Genomic DNA, 18,658 nt, shown 5'->3' with positions numbered 1-18,658 from the left:
GATAAAGGCGTAGGAAACCCGGGTGGCTCTTGATAAAATTACAAAAGAGGTGGCTTGAGATGAAATGATCAGAAATTTGGCATTCAGAAAACAAAACGGAGAAGAGATGGTTTCGGATCAGAAACGAAAAGAAAGGAAAGGGGGCTGGGGATGCGGAGAGAGTCAAGGGCGCCCGGGAGATGTAAACCCATACGTACCCATACGTACGCCCCCGCCACCCCTTCGAGGGGTCGGTGCCGAGGTACAAGCTCCAGTAAGAAGAGCAACAGGCCCTAATTGCACATCCAGAACAGGTGTGTGCCTGCAAAGCCACCTCTTAATTACGGGGTTTGGCATCTTGGCACTGGCAGCCCGGCCCTGCTCAGCTTCTAAGAATGCTGCAGCTGAGCATCCACGGAGCCGTTCTGTTGTAGGTCCGAAGAGCTGAGCAGTGGAATTTCTAATTACATGGCTTTAGGCTTTACCCTAATGAAAGGCTCCATCCAGACAAGCGAAAAGCAACCAGCTTAGAGGACGCGGGTCCCGAACACATCCTGAGAGGATCTCGAGCACTTGCCCTTTTTTTGTTTCCCCCTGGGTGGCATCTTTTCTGATCACTAGCAAAAGCAATTCCCGTTTAATGCTACTCAGGAGCATCTTGTAAATCCCACTTGCAAGTTGAAATACTTGAGAGAGACAGAAAAAAAAGAAAAAAAGGTGCAAGATACGCTGTGCTAGTTTCGCTGTGAAGTCATGACGTGAAGGGTCACTCACGAAAGACCTCAATCCCCCTGATTCTGTCCTACCTTGCTTGCATTTTTCCTCTGCTCATCCTTCCCTGCATCCACCACACCTTTTCAGGTAGACCTCCTTGCCTTTCCACATTTATTCCTTTTGCCAAGAAGTCCCCCGTCCCCACAGGGTCTGCACGCGAACTCCTATTCATCCATCAAAACCTTACTAGGGTGTCCCCTCCTCTTGGAAGCCTGCCTTCCCAGTAGAGATTCCCCACCACCCAAACAGGTCTTCCTCTGCAATATTTTTCTGCCTTAACCATCCCTCCCTTTTTCCACGTTTCAAGGCCTACTGAGCCCTCTCAACCCCTGCCTTCCCCCTCAACGCTCTACGGCCAGTCTCCACTAAGTGGTCAGGGTTTTTCTAAAAAGTAGGTCAGATCCCACCCTCCCGTTCACAGAGCCCCCACTGGCATCCTTTCAGGCTAAGAATACATTAAGAACTTAAAGAGCTTCTCCTCTGTCCTCTCCCCCCCACTTCCTTTGATCTCTTCACTGTGGTCACAATGCCTTCTCTGGGGGCACACTCCCACCCCCAGGGCCCTCAGAGATCCCTTCTCTTCATTCAGGCCTCTACTCCACATCACCTCTCGAAAAAGACCTAAGACAGCCTAAGACAGCCCTCTCCTCCCCGATAACCTCCGATGATGCTCTGTTCTGTTTGATTTCTCTTCACGGCTCTTTTATCAGTGGGGGCGTTCTATTTTATTAGTTTCCTCGCTCTTCATTTACCGTGCATCTCCCTAGTAGAATATAAACCACAGGAGGACAGGACCAGGCAGCGCGGGTACAATCAACCTAGGTATCTGTGAAATGAATGGATCTTTGCAGCCCCAGAGTCTGGCACGGAAGAGATGCTCCATAAATTAATAAAACCGACGTAGCCATAAGGAACCAGAGCAAGACCAGCAGGGCGTTCCCATACTGGGACACCGGGAGCTAAGTGAGACCCTTCTCCCCAGTTCTCCGTCCCTGTTGCTGGTGTTCAGTGCACACGATCCTTAGGGGCATCCCAAACACCAGCTTCCTCCGGATGGTCCCCTCAAATACACTCCACTGAGTAGAGAGAAGCCACAGGATTTTATAGTCGGCGCGAACCAGCCCCAAATCTCCATCAGGATGTAACTGACAAGCAGCAAGCAGCTGGGAACCTCGTCATGGCGCTCGCGTGTTAAACGGGAGCGGGGCCGACGTTCCAGACCTAAGCCTGCCGCTGAACCCCAACAGTTGCAATCGCTCGGGAGCACCTTTTCCCCACAGCCGGGTGTCTGCCGTCTGCTGGTGCTGAGTGTACACCCCACGCTCCCAGGACCCGCGGGCCATCCCTGTGCTACGTCTAGAGTCTACTGGGAAGGCAGGCTTCCAAGAGGAGGGGAAATGCAAAAAGTTCAAATGCAACACGAACATCAGATCTGTAAATTTCTTTAGTAAGGGAGGCTCAGCTGGCCCCCCAGAAACCCTCTGGCCAGTAAGGTAAAGGCTTCATCCCCAACCTAACATTCAACTTCTGAGCCAGCCTCCTCTCCCAATCCCTATCCAGCAACCACAGATGACAGACACCTGTAGGTGACGTGCCCGTCCCCTCCCCCGCAACTGACATCGCCGAAAGACACCATCTGGGGAAGATGAGGTGGCTCCTTTGATCAAAGAGCTCAAAATGAACAAAAGCCTGAGTCCTCGGGAAGCTGGCACGCATGCTCCCTGGCGAATGCCCTTTCTTGGGGAGCACAGAAAAGCCACGGTCTGTTCTGTGCTGGGGTTTCCAGCTGGGCCGGGAGGAAAACACAAGGCTAAGAAGAACCTCGCATGACGGAACCAGGGGGGCAGAGGAGGAGCAGAAAGGCCTGGTGTCCAGAGCCCGTCCGGCTCACGCAGGCAGCCCCCTAACCGGGAGCCCCCTGGCTGGACTCTCCTGAGCCCCCGCTCTCCACCCCCCACCGCAAGGGAAATGCAATCCTTAAGCCACACCTGATGGATAACTACAGTCACTTTTTTTTTTTTTTAAGATTTTATTTACTTATTTATTTGACACAGAGAGAGGGCAGAAGCAGGGGGAGGTGCACGGGGAGAAGCAGACTCCCCGCTGAGCAGGGGGCCTGATTCGGGGCTCAATCCCAGGACCCTGGGATCATGACCTGAGCCGAAGGCAGACGCTTCACAGACTGAGCCACCCAGGCGTCCCTGTAACTACAGTCACTTTTAAATGCGGACACAGACGGCTCCCAGATTTAATTGAGTTCCTCCACAGTGGGTGATTGGACGGGACTCCCATCACTTGGGGAATGCGGGCAACTAGGAACCAGACACCTCGTTTCTCTCCACCTGCTCAGGATTCTGAGACAGGAGGATGCAGGGTTGCCCTAGGCCTGCCCAGCTGGGTCAAATGGTGTTCCCTCTTCCCCTAGCTTCCTCTGCTTGCTCACCGGCCCCTCCCAAGGAATGAGGGGTTCCCCCCTCCCCCGCCCAGAACTGGTTAGGACACCAGCCCTAAGCCTGCAAGCTTGCAGCCATCTGTTTTTCCATGACATCGGGTTGGAGAAGCTGGCTTTGGAGCCCGGCTGGGGGTTGGGGAAGAATGGCCCGCTTTCCCCCAAAACTTCAGACCACAGAGCGAAGGCCCTTTGGGACAGTCCTCCAAATTACACAGAGAGGCAACAGGGAGAGATGGGTTCTATAGGAAGGAAGGGAAGGGTGTCCTGTCCCGTCTCATGAGCACCATGGGGAGCAGATGCTCGTTCTCAAAACTGCGAGAGCCACATACAAATTACCTAGCAAAGCTAAGCGTTGTTCATATTAGGAAAACCACCTATACATTTTCCTGCTTTGTCCTCCTTGAAATACCAAATTATTTCGTTTTCCTCAAAAATACGTGAAAAAAGTTCAAATGCGACACTAACATCAGATCTGTAAATTTCTTTAGTAAGGGAGGCTCGGCTGGCCCCCCAGAATCCCTCTGGCCAGTAAGGTAAAGGCTTCATCCCCAACCTAACATTCAACTTCTGAGCCAGCCTCCTCTCCCAATCCCTGGAACCTCCTCTGCTCCACCCAATCCCCAATGCTTTGCCTCTCCTCTCTCTGGGCCTTTCCCACAGTGCTGCTCTGCCCCAAATGCTTTTTATCCGCTTTCTGAGACAATGGATCAGCAAACTCCTATCCATGCCTCAAAGCCCAGCTCAATGGTGGCCTCTCTTTGGGCCCCCTTCTGTCAGCTCACCAAGATTGTGAGCACCCTTAAGGCTTCTGACAACGGCTTAACATCTTATTTTCCCAAATGCTTTTAGACTGCTCGACCCATTTCCAGTGTTCAAAATCTGCCTGGTGCATAAAATCAAATCACAAAGGAATGAGCAGCAGACCCCACATCCCAGCAGCCATGCCGTCAAGACGCCCTGGCCATGACTTGGCAATAAGTCTGTCTTTACTGCCTGATTTTCAGAAGGCCCCACAGAATGAGAAGATGGGTATTAAATATCTCGTTGAAAGATACGTAACTCTATAGGAAGGGAAGTGAGATAAGCATGAAAAACTGGTCAGGTACACGCAGCACGGGACCCCACTCTGTGTGAAACCGCCTGCTTCCAGACCATGTGAAAAGCCCCTTGCCAAGCATCTCGCCTGCAAGCAAGAGCACAGGGCAGAGGGGAGGGGGCCATCCAGACAGGTGTTAGAATTTCACCCAACATGAGGAGCTGATAGCAAGTGTATCAGAAGATAATAAGATCATTCTGGCAAGTTTAGAGTGCTTGGAGGGGAAATCCAGATACCGTTGTAACTTAAGTTTTGTACAAACAGGTAAATTAATCCCCCCCCGCTCGCTGTAAAAAGGTTCCACTCGCCTCCTTTCCCAGGGACACCTAATCTGAAAGTTTCCTTCATTTCTGGTGCTGTGTGTCTAAAGAACACTTCTAAGTGCTCCCCCTTGGCCCCAGACAACAAAAGGGAAAAGGCACATTAAAAAAAAAAAAAAAAAAAGGCGATTGGTTTCTTGTGCAGCTCAAGGCTGCCACTGTTGATCTGAAGAAGTGAACGTTGTATTTCCCCGAGACCTTTGTGGGGTTAGCGATCCTTTCGGTGCTATGATAAACACAGAGAGAACAGAAGGACTACACAGAGCCAGGCGGCCTGGAGGAACGATTCACCCTTTCTCCAGCACCATCAAGTGCCACAGAGACACCGCACTTACCTTTGAAAGCAGACAGGAGCTTCCTGGAAGAACTCCGAACCAGCAATTAGGCTGCTCAGGGAACACCAGCCAGGAGAAGCCTTCTAAAGAAGCCGGCAGCAAGACAGGACTTGAAATCCGCAGGAGCAAGTCGGCTTCCCCAGGCCTCAGCCTCAGCGCCTTTCTGCCCAGGGTCCCCGACTTACCGCGACACGAGACCCCTCTTCTCTTTCTTTACCTTTTCTGCACGATCACCCCGGGGGGCAGGGGGGGAGGGGAGTAAGGGGGTTTCCCAAGTTTGAGATAACTTCACAAGTGTGAGGAGTAGGGAGTCTATCTTGCCATAAGAAGGAGCAGCTTGTTTGTTGCAAGGTCTAAAGATGGGCAGAGAGAGCGCAGGGTCAGGGGGCAGACTCCAAAACTTGAGAAACCCTGGAGCCCTGCTCGACCAACATACCCCAAATTGGCATCAGGACGAACACTGCGCCATGGGTGATCAGTCGATATTGAACGAAAACGGGATTCTGTATTCAGGGGGAAATACCAGATGCGAGAACATGAAACAGAGATTTTTGTTCTGACCTGGGTATTTTTTTTTTTTTTTTTGCCTGCAGGACTTCTCAGGGCCTTTAATATGCTAACACAGAACCATTTTCCCAACATATCACCTATTAATCTTTCTAGAACTTTCTGTTCACTGAAAACACTTGAGACCGTACTTCTCGAAGTGTGGTCTGCAGGAGACCTGCAAACTGTCCTCAAGAAGATAAATGTACAACCCGACAGCAAGCATTGCTGTCATAAGTCATTTGGCATTGCCGCAACACCCAAGGTCCTGATCAGTGAAGTCACGGGTGGGGTACAGACCACCGCGGCTATTGCACAAGGCATGAGCTGCATGCTCGTCACACAAAGTAGGACAACACATCGGCCCACAACAGACTGGGAAAACATGGTCCCGAACCAGTTTGCAAACACGGATGGGCTCATCTCCACTGGACACGTCGGGATGTTGACACCAAAGAGCTAGAGCGACTTAGCCAAGGTCACAAAGTCTATAGCAAAAGGCTGACCCCCAACTAGGGGGGAGGCACATGGAAGAAGAGCCGGTTAATGCACCAGAAATATTTTTTTAAGTAGGAGAAGCAGGTCATTGGAACAGATTTTAGCATCATGATTCTGATTTCAAATGGTCCCAGGGGGCAGAGCGCCATGCAGCCTCTCCCAGAATTTTTATAGCGGGAGTACAACGAAAACCAAGTCAAGTAGGGAAAAGCTGATGCCAAAATCTAACAAGAATGCCCACGATGAATTAGATGGAAGAAATTCAATCCTGGAAGTAGTGCATACCTGAAAAGAAGGCAGATGCTGGGGAAAGGGACAGTCTGTGGCTCCCACTCTGTCCTGCACTGACTTGACCCAGAACCAGGCAGGTAACAAATGAAGTGAAGCTGGCCAAGTGGGGGCAATAAGGAGCAGTGGGGACTGTGTCAAACGGAAGAGAACATGCCCCCATTCACAGGTGCAGGTGCTCTCCAGCTCTAAGCCACCTGTTACCATGAGGACCATCAGATCCTAAAAGCAGCAGAAAATCTGGATTTGTTTGTGAAACTTCTGACTCGGTCAAAACTGGCAATGAATTTACAGGTTTTTAAAACCCTTGGGGCATCTGGCTGGCTCAGTCGTTAAGCATCTGCCTTTGGCTCAGGTCATGATCCCAGGGTCCTGGGATCGAGCCCCGCATCGGGCTCCCTGCTCAGTGGGGAGCCTTCTTCTCCCTCTCCCACTCCCCCGTTTGTGTTCCCTCTCTCTCAAATAAATAAATAAAATCTAAAAAAAAAAAAACAAAAAAAAAACTCAGGCCAGGTTGAGAAGAAATATTGAAGTGAGGGGTATTCCTACCGATGCCACGATCTCTCTGGAGTCTCCGGCGTGTGGAAGGAGTTCTGTGAACAGGGGCTTGAAGAAAGAAGACACCATCCAGAAGTTCCCCTGTGCACAGTGGGTCTTCGCACGGGTAAGCGGAGGCGACCCAAAAGAGTTCGCGAACTGCAGAGTAGGAGCCAAGTTCTTGGACAAGGGCATAGACAGACTCGGCGTGGGCCAGGTCTGCTCTATGGTGAGACCTTCTCCTGCAGGGCCGCTGGGGACAGTACAAAGCAGGATGGCTCCACGGACCGGGACAACAGTGGCTAGGGTGTCAGAGAACGCAGAGGGGAGAGGGGCGAGTTTCGGTGTGATCCTGGGAACAGAATGGGGGCCGCATGGTGGTGGAGCAGGCTGTGGGCAGCTTCAAGGAACGGGTGAAAGAGAATAGGTTGGTAAATGAAGAAACAGGAGGAGGCTGGGGCCCGAAGAACAGCCTCAAACACACAGATCTCACCTCTGGAGTCCAGGCTACAGGGACGGTGTGAAAAGGGATGGTGGGTGCATGCGTGACAAGCATACAGACTGCCAGACATCAACAGAGAGGTCCTTCCAGCCGAGATGAGGCTGAGCGGTGGGTGTGGGCAGCAGAAGGAAAAGTAGGCATGGGGATGGAAAAAGAGAGGGAAAAATATAACCCTGGGGATAGTTTTATGTGGAGAAGTCTGTGGCTGGGGGGGGGGGTACAATGAAAGAGAGGGCTTGCACTGGTCCAGAAGGAACACCAGGTCGGATTTCAGCCATGCATGGGAGCTCCAAGATGTGGCGTTTGCAGGGCCCCTGGGAAGGTGTGGGTTCAAGAGGCTGAGCCACCTACAGATCCAGCTGTGTGACCTTAGGCAATCTCTGAGAGCTTCCCTTTCCTCCTCCACAATGTGGGGGAAATCACACAGGAAACATCACTCCCAGCACACAGCAGACTCTCACTCACTAAGGCTGAGCTATTTTTTTTTTCCTATTGCATCACATAGTAACTGACATTCCCTCTCCTTCCTATCTCCTTGGCTCTCTTCGGACAGCTCCTGGAAAGTAAAATACACAACCACATTTCTTAATTTGCACTATTTTACCACAGGCTTCCTGTTCTCCTTCAAAGGGTGTTTAGAATTATTAGTGATTTGGCGGGACTCGTGATTTTTTTCAAATCGGTGCTTCAATGGCTCTGCGAGGTCTTTGAGCCTGTGGATTTTTTTTAGTTCACGGACTAACAGGCCTCGCAAGGACAAGTTCGTGTCTCTTGTGCTTCCTGAGTACTTCAGCTGCTCCCTGGCATAGCACTTGATAAAAATCAGTGCTCGAACAGGGCATTTTTTTTATGGCAGTGGTGTTATTCTGTAGGATATTATAAAGACCGATGCATGTCATTATACATTTGTCAAAAACCATGACTCATGTGCGACATCAAAAGCCATGTTGTAAACTCTGCAAGTCCCAGCGTAAGCTACCGGCTTTGGGTGATGATGCTGGGTCATGTAAGTTCATCAGTGGTAACAAACGGACCACTCGGGTGCTGCCCGTGACCGTGGGGGAGGCTGGGCATGTGTGAGGACAGGGCGAACGGGCAACTGTCTTTTTGCTCCATTTTGCTGTATCCTAAAACTGTTTTTTAAAAAATAAAGTCTATACATATAGATATATATTTAAATAAGTGCTCAATAAATCCTTGTTAGGTGAGCGAAAAAAAATAGGTCAGCATGATTTATAAGAGGGTATTATTCACTGACTGCAGAAAAAAAGAATTAAAATGGGAGGTCCCCTTTCACGTGCTCCGTTTGAGTGTTTCAAGTCAGTAACAAAATAGTGATCAGCTCCCCTACCCTATTCTCTGTGCCCACCCCTCCCACACACACCCGCGCACCCACTTGGGGCTTCGATAAAAGCTCGGGGCTGGGAACAGGATGTTTCCTTCTTTGCGTATCTGTGTTAACTGCCGGCACAAGCATATGCTAAGTGTCTGGAGACTAGGTAACAATCAGCCTGGAGGGCACCAGGGACCCCAGGAACAGCACAGCAAAAGGAATGGCTGGGCTGAGCCAGGACTAGCTTCCAGCCTTAGAAGCGAGCAGGGGGAGGGAGAGGCCTTTCAGCTGGGGGAAGGCACCGGGAGTGATCTGGAGGTGAAAGACTGTTCTCTAATTGTCTTAGTGTGTCTTCTCCCCGGGGGAGACTACTTTAATGGACATAAGACCCAAATCCTGGATTTCTTCCAACTCTCTCCTGCAGCAAAGAGCATTGTCCTATGTGAGCTCCAGGCCTGTATTTAATACAGGTCATCTCCTGCACCTCTGCAAACCCCTCCCTCCCCCCAAAAAAGGTGTCTCATCCAAACCCACAACAGACATCCAGTGCACGGTGTAAATCCCATCCTGACAGGAGGCTTTTTAATCACCTTCCACTGCACTAGAGGAGGGTAAGCTTGTGAGTGCCCACCTGCAGGCTGGGGGAGCGGAAGGGCGCTCCGGGGCTGCCCAAGAGGAGCCATTCCAACCCCCTGTGGGTAGGGGGCAGCTGCTGGACTGAGGGCACGAAGTGGGGGTCCTGCGGGAAGGAGGGCGCGCCCTCGAGGGGCACGTGGGGAGCAGCGGGAAAGTGTTGGGGGCAGGTGGGAGTGGGGGTGGCGAGCCACCTGGTCCCCGTCCAGCAGAGATTCAGGCATCAGAAGGGGGTCCCGAGAGTGATTTGCCCTTTTCTTTCCCTCCTCTCCTCCCCACCGGGGGTCTTTTCCACTTTTTGTCTCCATCCTGTCACTTAACGGGCCCCATTCATGGAACTCAAGCTAGTTTGGGGTGTCCACCGAATCCGCGGACTCGCATTCCAGGCACCCATCACAGAAGTGGGTGAACCGAGCATTACAGAGTGCCTCCCCCCCGCAGAGAGAAAATGGTGAGGAGCGGGGAAGAAAGAGAAAACACGTGTTGGCTGAAAACTGACTCCACTGACTCACTTCCTCGCGAGCCATCTCTCCCCCCCCCCCCCCGGCCCCTTAAAAGACGGTTTCCTCGCCCGCTTCTAAGAATTCATTCATTCCAGCCCGCGCCCCAACAAGCCAGGGATTCAGGGAGGGCGAGGCCGCCTCTGCCCCCCAGCTCTACCCGACGGAGGCAAACATTTCGAGGAGACACACCTCCCCTCCAGAAGGCAGGGGAAAATTGTGCAGGAGGGTTCAGAGAGAGGGGGGGAAAAGACCGGAGGGAGCAAACACATCGGCCGGGGCCGCTCAGCTCAGGACCCAGCCTAACTCCACCCGAGGGTTGCCGGGCAGCGGGGAAAGCCTGCCCGCCCCGGCTCCGCCAGCCCCTTCTGGGCGGGGCCGTCGCGCAGGCGGAACGCCACTGGCCTCCTGGAAACCCCTCGGACCAATCAGCGCGGGGCCGGGGCACGCCGTCACCGCCCCCTCCCCCGGCGGGCGCGGGCCGCTCGGCCAGGCCGGACCCAACAGGTGAGGCCCGAGCGCGGCGCTCGGGCTGGTCACGTGGCTGCAGCCGGCCGTCGGCCCCGCCCCGAGGAGCTCCGCCATCTGGCTCCGGGGCTCAGCGGTCGGGGACCCGAGGAGGTGATCCCGCGCGACCCAGGCACCGTGCTGACTGATCCCAGCCGCGGAGCCATTTTCTCTGCCCGTGGCCGCGCGCTCGGCCACCTTCCCGGGCGCCAGGTCCAGGCGAGCGCTCCTCTGTGTCCCCGAAGGGCACGGACACGTGTCCCCACATGTGTGGGGACATGTTGGACGCTTCTGTCACCAGACCCTTCCTCCTGCCCCTCAGCCATTCAGTCAAGAGTGTGCGTTGGAAATCTGCTGCTTCTCACTTGTCTTCCCCCCCCTTTTTTTTTTCCCATTCTCCCATTTGTTGCCCCAAGCTTCACACTGCCCAGAACAATCTTTCAGCATTGTATGGGCTTCTGAGCAAGTGTAACCACGTTGAGAAGCGTGGGACGGAGCTTGGGGGAAGGGCAGGAGGAAGGCGGACGGGGATTCTGAATCCTACGCCCCCAAGCCCCCAGGTTGCTTGATGAACGCACATGGAATCATTCACACTCTAGTCAAAAGTGTTTAAAAGTACTGATCCCTTGGCAACAGTCTACCCTGGGCTGAAATACAACCGACTTGATGTTAAAGCAGAGTCTTATTTTTAACACATTTGCTATATTGAGAAGAAAAGGATTTTATCCCAAGAGCTTATCTGTTCCCTAACAAATAAATGTTATCAACTTAAAGTCACAGTGAATATACGTATGTACATACATACTTTTTTGTTCTTAGTTTTTCATACATAGTTTTATAATGCGAGGAGGAAACAAATTCCCCTCTGGTAGTCCCTAACCAGATCCACAGTCACAGTTTGTAAAAGCAGCTCTCTCTGCGAGGCGAACAAACTCTGTGTAGCACAGCGTTGCTATTTACACGTTTCACCCATGATGCAATGAGGTAAAGTTTTTGAATGACTCAGTAACTTAAGCTATTTTTAATATTTCAAGTCACAAAAATACCTAAAGAATTTAACATATCGATACAAAGGAAATTAACTCTTACCTACGTGCAAAGAAAATTAATGGGGGATTTTATTAGCATTAGCAGTATCTTAACACATAGCCTCTTGGTTGCAATAATTAAAATTATTATCATGTTATCAGGCTGGTCATTGCTCCTCACATTCAACTTTTCCCCAAGTCTAAATTCAGGAAAAGAAAATATCGATATGCGCTAACATCAGTTTTATTTGGTGTTAGTTTTATTTTGGTAGAGTTTGAGAGCAATAGGAGATTTCTAGCAAGGTAATGTTTTAAATATTAGAAAAAGCTTCATGCTCTACTTACAAGTAGCTTTCAAAGATAGCAGTATCTCATTTCTTTTCGGTCATGGTAAATGTTTTCATTTGAGGTAGGCAGCATATTGTATTCATTACCCTTGAAAATATGCCACATACTTGGGGAATTCATTTTGCTGGGATTCCTGACTATCCCAACAGCCTAGGACTGAAATTTCCCTTACTGTCTGAAATCACCCACTGTTAAATGAGAGAGGTAGCGCCCTATTTGGAAACTAACTCTATTCACAGCAAAAGAAATGCTCCTTATGCTCTGCCTTTGGAGTAGACATTTTGTGTTTCTGTCAATCAACTTCATTTCCATGTTCATAGAGTAAGGACATAAAGTATTGAGAAACTACTGATATAGAGAGCAAGCAATCTTGGTCACGTACTTCAGTTCTGAAGCTCGAAATAAATGCCACTTTCCTGATTCATAACACTAGCTGGCTGGTGGGTTATGTTGTTTTTTTAAATTCCTGGTGCGCTTTTAATTCTAAATAATTTTTGCGATTAAAAGGGTCAACTTCTGTAGTCAGAAAACCTTATCTCCTACAACATGTTTTAACAAAAATGTAAACCAACATACATTATTTGGAATGAGGTTTTGTGACATATTGATTTTTCTAGATCTCAAAGTTTTTCTTCAAACAAAAACAAAACACCAAACTAGAAAAACAGCTGTGACAGATCACTTAAAAAATCACAAACAATACAACTTTAGCTGGGAAAATGTCTTTATAAGTATTAGTCTGTGTTAAATTTTAAGTTTTTAATACCCATGGCTCCTTTAAAAAGGCAAAAACTAGTTTAGTTAACATTTAATTCCTAATTATAGTATCTTATGTCAATAAATATTTTTTAAGACATAGGCTAATTTTTTAGAGACCTGTTCATGAATGCCGTATCACTCGGAAGCTAAGGGTAATTTAATTCATACATTTAAGCCTTTTATTTATCTAAAACAAATAGGTTGCTATTAGATATTGACTATTTTATTAACTCAGAGCATCTGGGAAAACACTTATGATTAGGTTAATTTATGTTATATTTTCCCCTCAACTTGTAAAAGATTAATCAACCATTTTATGGTCTAATTTAGGTGCCTAATTAAAACCAGAGTTCAACACATGCTACACTGTCTTGCTAATAAATCTTGACAGCTTTGTAACATGATGGTTTGTATTTCAAATTGTTGCATATAAATGTAGATTTTTTGATCTTCACCCAGCAGCTTGAAGTGAGTTGCATATTTGGTTTAAACTCCAGGACTGAGAAAGTGCAAATTACTTCAAAAAGGATTATCTCCAATCAGATCGGATCTTAAATTTCCCTCGGTGAAGACAGAAGCAGTCCTTGCCACCAGGTTTTCACAGAACCAGTCGAGGAAAATAGGGGAGAAATTAGTTTTCTCAGCATTTGTTAAATTGAAAATGCAGGAAAAGTTGCTACTTTCAGCTAATGGCTTTCAAGAGAGAGATTTCTGAAGTGACTGGGTTTTAGAATCTACTTCTGAAGAAATCTGCTCAAAGTGTTAGTTGTAGCTGTCTTCTGGTTAATGAGTACAAGTTTTCAGTGTGGATTTGGGCAATGTATTTTTTTTTTTTTAATGAATAAATTCATTCCAAGAAGTTCTGTAACATCTTCTTTAACCCTATGTCCTCCCAAACACCTCCCAGCCTTAAAAAAGGCAAATGGAAAAGAATAAACCTGCTCTCACTAGGGACACTCCCTATATTTTCTCCGCCTGTATATTTGAGTGATATTTTTGTCATTTTAATGACTCCATGGACTCTGACCGTCCTATGCAGCAGAGAAACGCAAACTCTTCCAAAGCAAACCCAGTTTTGAACTCATCATATGTGACCAACATCATGCTTGGGTCACTTTAAGCGAGGTGGCACAGCACAGGGTGACCTCTGGATCAGGACTGCCTGGGTGGCTGTATCAGCCTTTGCCACTTTCTGGCTGTGAGACCTTGGGCCGGTTGCTTAACCTCTCTGTGCCTGTGTTTCTTCGCCTGTAAAAGTACCTACTTCACAGGATTGTAATGAGGATTAAATTTGCTAATCCTGTAAAACTTGAAACAGTGCCTGGCACACAGGGAAAACATTCAGTAAGTGTTAGCTATCAACATTATTAAACCACCCACACACTATACTTTTTTTTTTAATGTGGCCACAGCATTGAAGTGTCAGCTTATTTTGTACAACCAAAAATGGAAAGAAGAGCCAAGGTGGGGGAAGGAGTTCTGCCACTGTCCTGTCTAAGGCGTATTTCTCTATACAAAAAACCAAGAATCACACAGTATTTGCCTAACTTAATCCCCAAACTGGGGTCATTAAAATTCATGAAACTACCACACTTGAGCCAAATCAAGAAGAGAAACTGATTAAAGAAAGTACGTATTTCTTTTTAAATTCAAAGGTTAGACCCATAGTCAGAGCCTAAATGTAGGGGGTGGGTGCTTTCTCCAGGCTTGGCATACGTGAGGGTCTCCTGAACCACTGCCCCCCTATTTCTCAAACACCTTCACAACCATGACACAGAAGGTAAGGGCCAGATTCACCAGAAGTCCTGATGAGCCACTCCGTGGGGTCCTTTAAACACCTGTTAAGTTTGGGAGGCCTGATCAGAGAGAGAAAAAGCGAGCTGGATAATGAACTGGGGGAAAAAAAAACAAAAAACAAACCACAAGAGTCTTAATCCCAGACTAAAACAAACTCGGGTCCCGGGCAGATGAAGCACACCTACTAGCACTTTCGATTTTTGTAGCAAGTAAGGCAGCCGAAAAGCGCCTGATTTCCGACGAGTGGCAAGGTCAGCTCCGTGTCGCCACCCTGGGAGGCTGCGATCCCACCACGATCCCCTCCCTTTCGGGCCGATCGTGTCTCACGACGCAAAGTGGAAAGAGCTGCGATCCAATTCTAAGACTTCATGCAAATGTGCCCAGGCCCTGGGTTTACTGGTTAGGCCACTAGCAAGACTGTGTATCTGCGGATTAAACCCATTGACTTGCACAGACTCAGCCAAGCCCTCGTTCTCCTGCAGACTGCCAGCCTGCCTGTCGGATTCAACCACCCGTGCCCGTAGTTTCTTAATGGCTCCAGAATGTCTCCCCCCCCTCCTCTGTTCTGGTTCCGAGGACTTGTTTTAACCACGTTTCCGAACTGCAACGCTCTCCGGTTAGTAATTATTTATACTCGGCTCCAGTCTGCGGCCTGACCGTGTGGACGCAGCGGGAGCTACAAAGGAGCACGCACCTCCCCGCGAGCAGCTAGGCTTGGGCTGAGCCCAGAGAGCTCCAGCCAGGGCGAGCGGTGCTCCCCAGGCACCAGATTTTAGGAAAAGCGTTCTGGGACAGGCGTCTCCTCCCGGTGGGGTCTGTTTAAAGTTAAAGCGGCTGCCTTCAAAATAATTGAGTCCACACGTTGTCCAGACATCCAGAATATTCTAAATCAATTAAAAAATTAAGTAAGCAGATGGCATTTTGGAAGATTTTTTTTCTTCCTTTGCTGAAAAACATCCACCAAGCCTGCGGTCCCGCCGGGCGCCGCTGGTGCAGCCCCGGATCGCGGCGTGTGGGGCGAGCTGCGGGGTCTCTAGTTTGCCCTTCCCGCCACCCCGCTCACTCGCGGGGTGAGCGCCGCCGGCCCTGGGGCTCCTGGCCCCGTCGGTCCGGCCCCTCCGTTTAGGGGGACCGCTAGGGAAGACGACGAACCTCCCGCCTCCCCGCAGTGCAGGGGCCCGGCGCAGCCGCTCGCAGCGCGGCCCGCGGGCGCCCGGTCCCGCCCGAGGCTCCCCGGCTGCGCTCCCCGCGGCAGGCGCGCCGCGAGGCTTTCAGTGCGGCTTCGTCCTTTATTCAGCAGTTTTGAGTCAATCGAAAGGAACGTGGCAGGTGGAGCGCGGCCGCCTAAGAGCCTTCGTGAATCTTTCTGTGGGGATTTCCATAGCCTGCCCCAGGTGCTTCTACGACCGCCTGACTTGACGGATTCAGCGCTTTTCCTGCCAGTTCCTCCCAACCCAGCCCGTAGTTTGATCTGCGAAAATCCCGGGCTGCCTCCGGCCCCTGGTGGGTTCCCCCTGGAAGGGCGCTCGTTATAGCCCGGGCCCCCAGGAGGAGGAGGAGGAGTAACAACAATGCACTCGGTGGCCCCCTGGTAACAATCGGAGAGGCCCCCATGTGCCCCCACGTGCCAGCCGGGCACCCGAGCGCACCGGCGCACTCCTCCGCGCCCGGTGGGAACCACAGGATCCCCACTGCACCGATGGGAGCACTGAGGCTCGGCGCCACCAGCGAGCCGCCAGAGCCGGGACGCGAATCCAGACGTCGGGACTCCGGAGCCCCCATCCTTAACAGCCGGCGTCCACGGCCCGCGAACGGTGGGAACCGTGACTGTCACGGCTGGCTAAACCTCGAGACTTGGGCAACTCCTGACAATAAGAAAAACATTAAGGACAAAAGGGAGGAGGAGGGCGAGGCTGGGAAGAGAGCGATTTTTAATCCGCTGGCTCAGCCCCCCTTTTCTCTCTCCCGGGGCCGAGAAGGGGGGATGGGAGCAGGGGACGGGGTTCGGTTCGACTTCCCCTTTTGTTTTCCGAAGTCCCGAGCATCTCGGGCCTGGAAGGTGCCTGCCGGGGACTCGATGGAGTCATACTTGTGAGGGTTGGGGGTTGATGACCAGAAGAGAACGGGTGGGGGCCGGTGGCTGGAGCCCCTGGGTGCCGACGAAGTTTCCGAAGGCCGGAATCTGGACCCCCTGCCCACCCGCGCCTCACCGGAAGCTCGGTCAACCCAGAAGCTCACCCCAAAGACCGATAGCTTTGGAAAGCGTTGGGCAGGGGTCGTGATTATGACCCTGCGGGCGCTGCCCCTTTGGAGCCCGACCCGAAAACCGAGTTTCCGGAAGCCCAGATCTCGAGGCAGCGCACATTTGTCAATCAACGAACCCTTTACATTCCTGGCGCCCCGACGTGTACAGGGCCGGCGTAGACCGGGTCCCTGCCCGCGCTCTCCCGGCACCCGGGCCCAGGAGGCGGAAACCAGCGAGCTGAGCCCGAGGCGCCCGGGAGCCTTCAAAGCCGCGCGCCGCTCCCGCCCGCTGCAGTGCGCGCCTTTGCCCGACAGGGACCAGCACCGCTCCACGCTCCGCGCCGCCCGCCCGTCGGCCCGTCTGCCGGTCTGCCAGGCGGAGGCGCCGGGCCACCCGCCCAGCTCACCCTCCCGAGCCCAAGCTGCCCGCCAGCCAAGCGGGTCTGACCCTCTTCGGGTTCCAGCAAGGAGTAGGACTGTTGGAAAAAAGTTCACAGACGCCGTCTCTCCCACCCCCATCCCCATCCCCATCTGGGGAGCAGAAGCTGCTCCAGAAGTTGGTCTAGGGTGGAGACCGTGACCGGCTGGGCGCAGAACGTCCCGGGCTCCGAAAGGAAAAATTAAACTACGAGCAACACTGGATCGATTCGTTTGCGAAACGGCCACAGAGGGCTGCGCGCTTCCCTGGGCGCCACCCCAATCGCTAGTCCCCTTCTTTAATTCTAGGGGCACCGCGGGCCACGGAGCCTCCAGAGCTCCTCGAGAAGTTTCTACGCGTTGTGGAGAGAGCGGAGCCCCGCGCACCCCGTACCACGCTGGGGCGGGATTCTGGGCGCCGCGGGTTATTCCTCTAACCCCTCCCCGCCCCCGGTGGTCGGGGGCTGTACCCCTGTCACTTCCCCAGCACATGCCACGTCTCCCTCTTCTGCCGCTCCTGATCGCGGCTGCCGCCCCGGCCCTTGGCCCTGACCCCGGTAGGGAAACTCACCGGTACCAGGCGAGGCCCTTGTCGTAGCTGCGGTCGAAGAAGTGGGGCTCGGCGCCCACGGCGCGCACGTCGGGGTGCACGCGCAGGAACTCCAGCAGAGCCCGCGTGCCGCCCTTCTTCACGCCGATGATGATGGCCTGCGGCAGCTGCTTGCTCCCGGACCCACTGAAGAAGCTGGAGATGGAGCTGGGGGAGTCCGGCGTCTCGGGACTCTGCTCCTCCTGGCTCGCGGCGCCCTCGGCCGGCTCCTTGCCCGCAGCCAGCGGGGTGGCTGGCGCCGCCTGGAACGGCAGCCTGGGGGCAGTCCCATCGGGACCCGGAGCCAGGGCTGGCGGGGCGTGGGCGGCGCGGGACCCCGAGCCCAGCAGCAGCAGCCCCGGCGCGGCGGCGCACGAGCCGGCGCACGAGTACAGGAACATGTAGAGCCAGATGCAGAGCATGGCGAAGAGCAGCGCGAGCTTCCTCCTCACCGGTGGCGGGGACGGCGGCGGCTGCGGCAGGAGCCGGCCGGGGACATCGAGGCAGGATCGGCCGCCGCTCAGGCGCTGCCCCATGCGCAGCCCGGGGGCGCGGCGAGGGACATGGCTCAGCACATGGCGCGGGGCCCGCCGGAGCTGTGAGCGCGGAGAGGGTTCCCTGGCCCGCGGGACGCCCGGGTCTTTCGGCTTATTGCCCCCGCGCGCCCGCAGCCGCCGCCGCCGCCGCCGCCGCTGCTGCTCTTCCCCAGGTGGCGGCGGCAGCTGTAGCGGTGGCGGCTTTTGACATGTTGCCCGGGAGGAGCCTCAACTGGAACGAAAGTCGGGGTGGCGGCAACTGCTGGCCCAGGAGCTGCTCCTGCTCGGGCAAGAGAACAACGCACTCCCGCTCCCTGCTCACTCCAGACGGTGCGCACGGCCGCTCGCCGGGGCTGCCTTCTCGCAGTCCTGCCAACTGAGCCCAGGGAGCTGCCCCGGCACTTCCCCGCGGAGGCTGCGAAGAAGTGCGCAGGAAGAGAGCCCGAGACCGAGGTGGGGTGGGCGGGCCCAGCCTTCCGGAGTGACGGGTCGCTCCACCTACCAGAAACCCGGAGCGCCCTGCGACTACAGGCGCTTCGCCGAGCGTTCAGCAGCCAACCGGCTCCCGGAACGTGGGGGTGTGGAAAGGGTTTGGGGCGGTGGAGAGAGGTCGGAGGTTGCTATTGGCTGCGGGATACGG

General features: G+C 52.8%; 1 protein-coding gene across 1 annotated transcript in view; it reads right to left on the bottom strand.

Moving 5' to 3' along the window:
* LOC118537380 (heparan sulfate glucosamine 3-O-sulfotransferase 3B1) overlaps positions 1 to 18,456 on the bottom strand; it is a 39,265-nt gene extending 20,809 nt beyond the window's left edge. Inside the window, exon 1 of the mRNA XM_036094738.2 lies at positions 17,465 to 18,456. Within this exon, the coding sequence (XP_035950631.1) occupies positions 17,465 to 18,018 (554 nt within the window). The 5' untranslated portion in view covers positions 18,019 to 18,456. The remainder of the gene's footprint in view (positions 1 to 17,464) is intronic.
* Positions 18,457 to 18,658: the final 202 nt, after the last annotated feature.

The sequence above is a fragment of the Halichoerus grypus genome, chromosome 2, assembly GCF_964656455.1.
Source record: "Halichoerus grypus chromosome 2, mHalGry1.hap1.1, whole genome shotgun sequence".
NCBI lineage: Eukaryota > Metazoa > Chordata > Mammalia > Carnivora > Phocidae > Halichoerus > Halichoerus grypus.
Note: the sequence above shows the minus strand (reverse complement) of the source record. Positions and strands in the feature narration are given on the sequence as shown.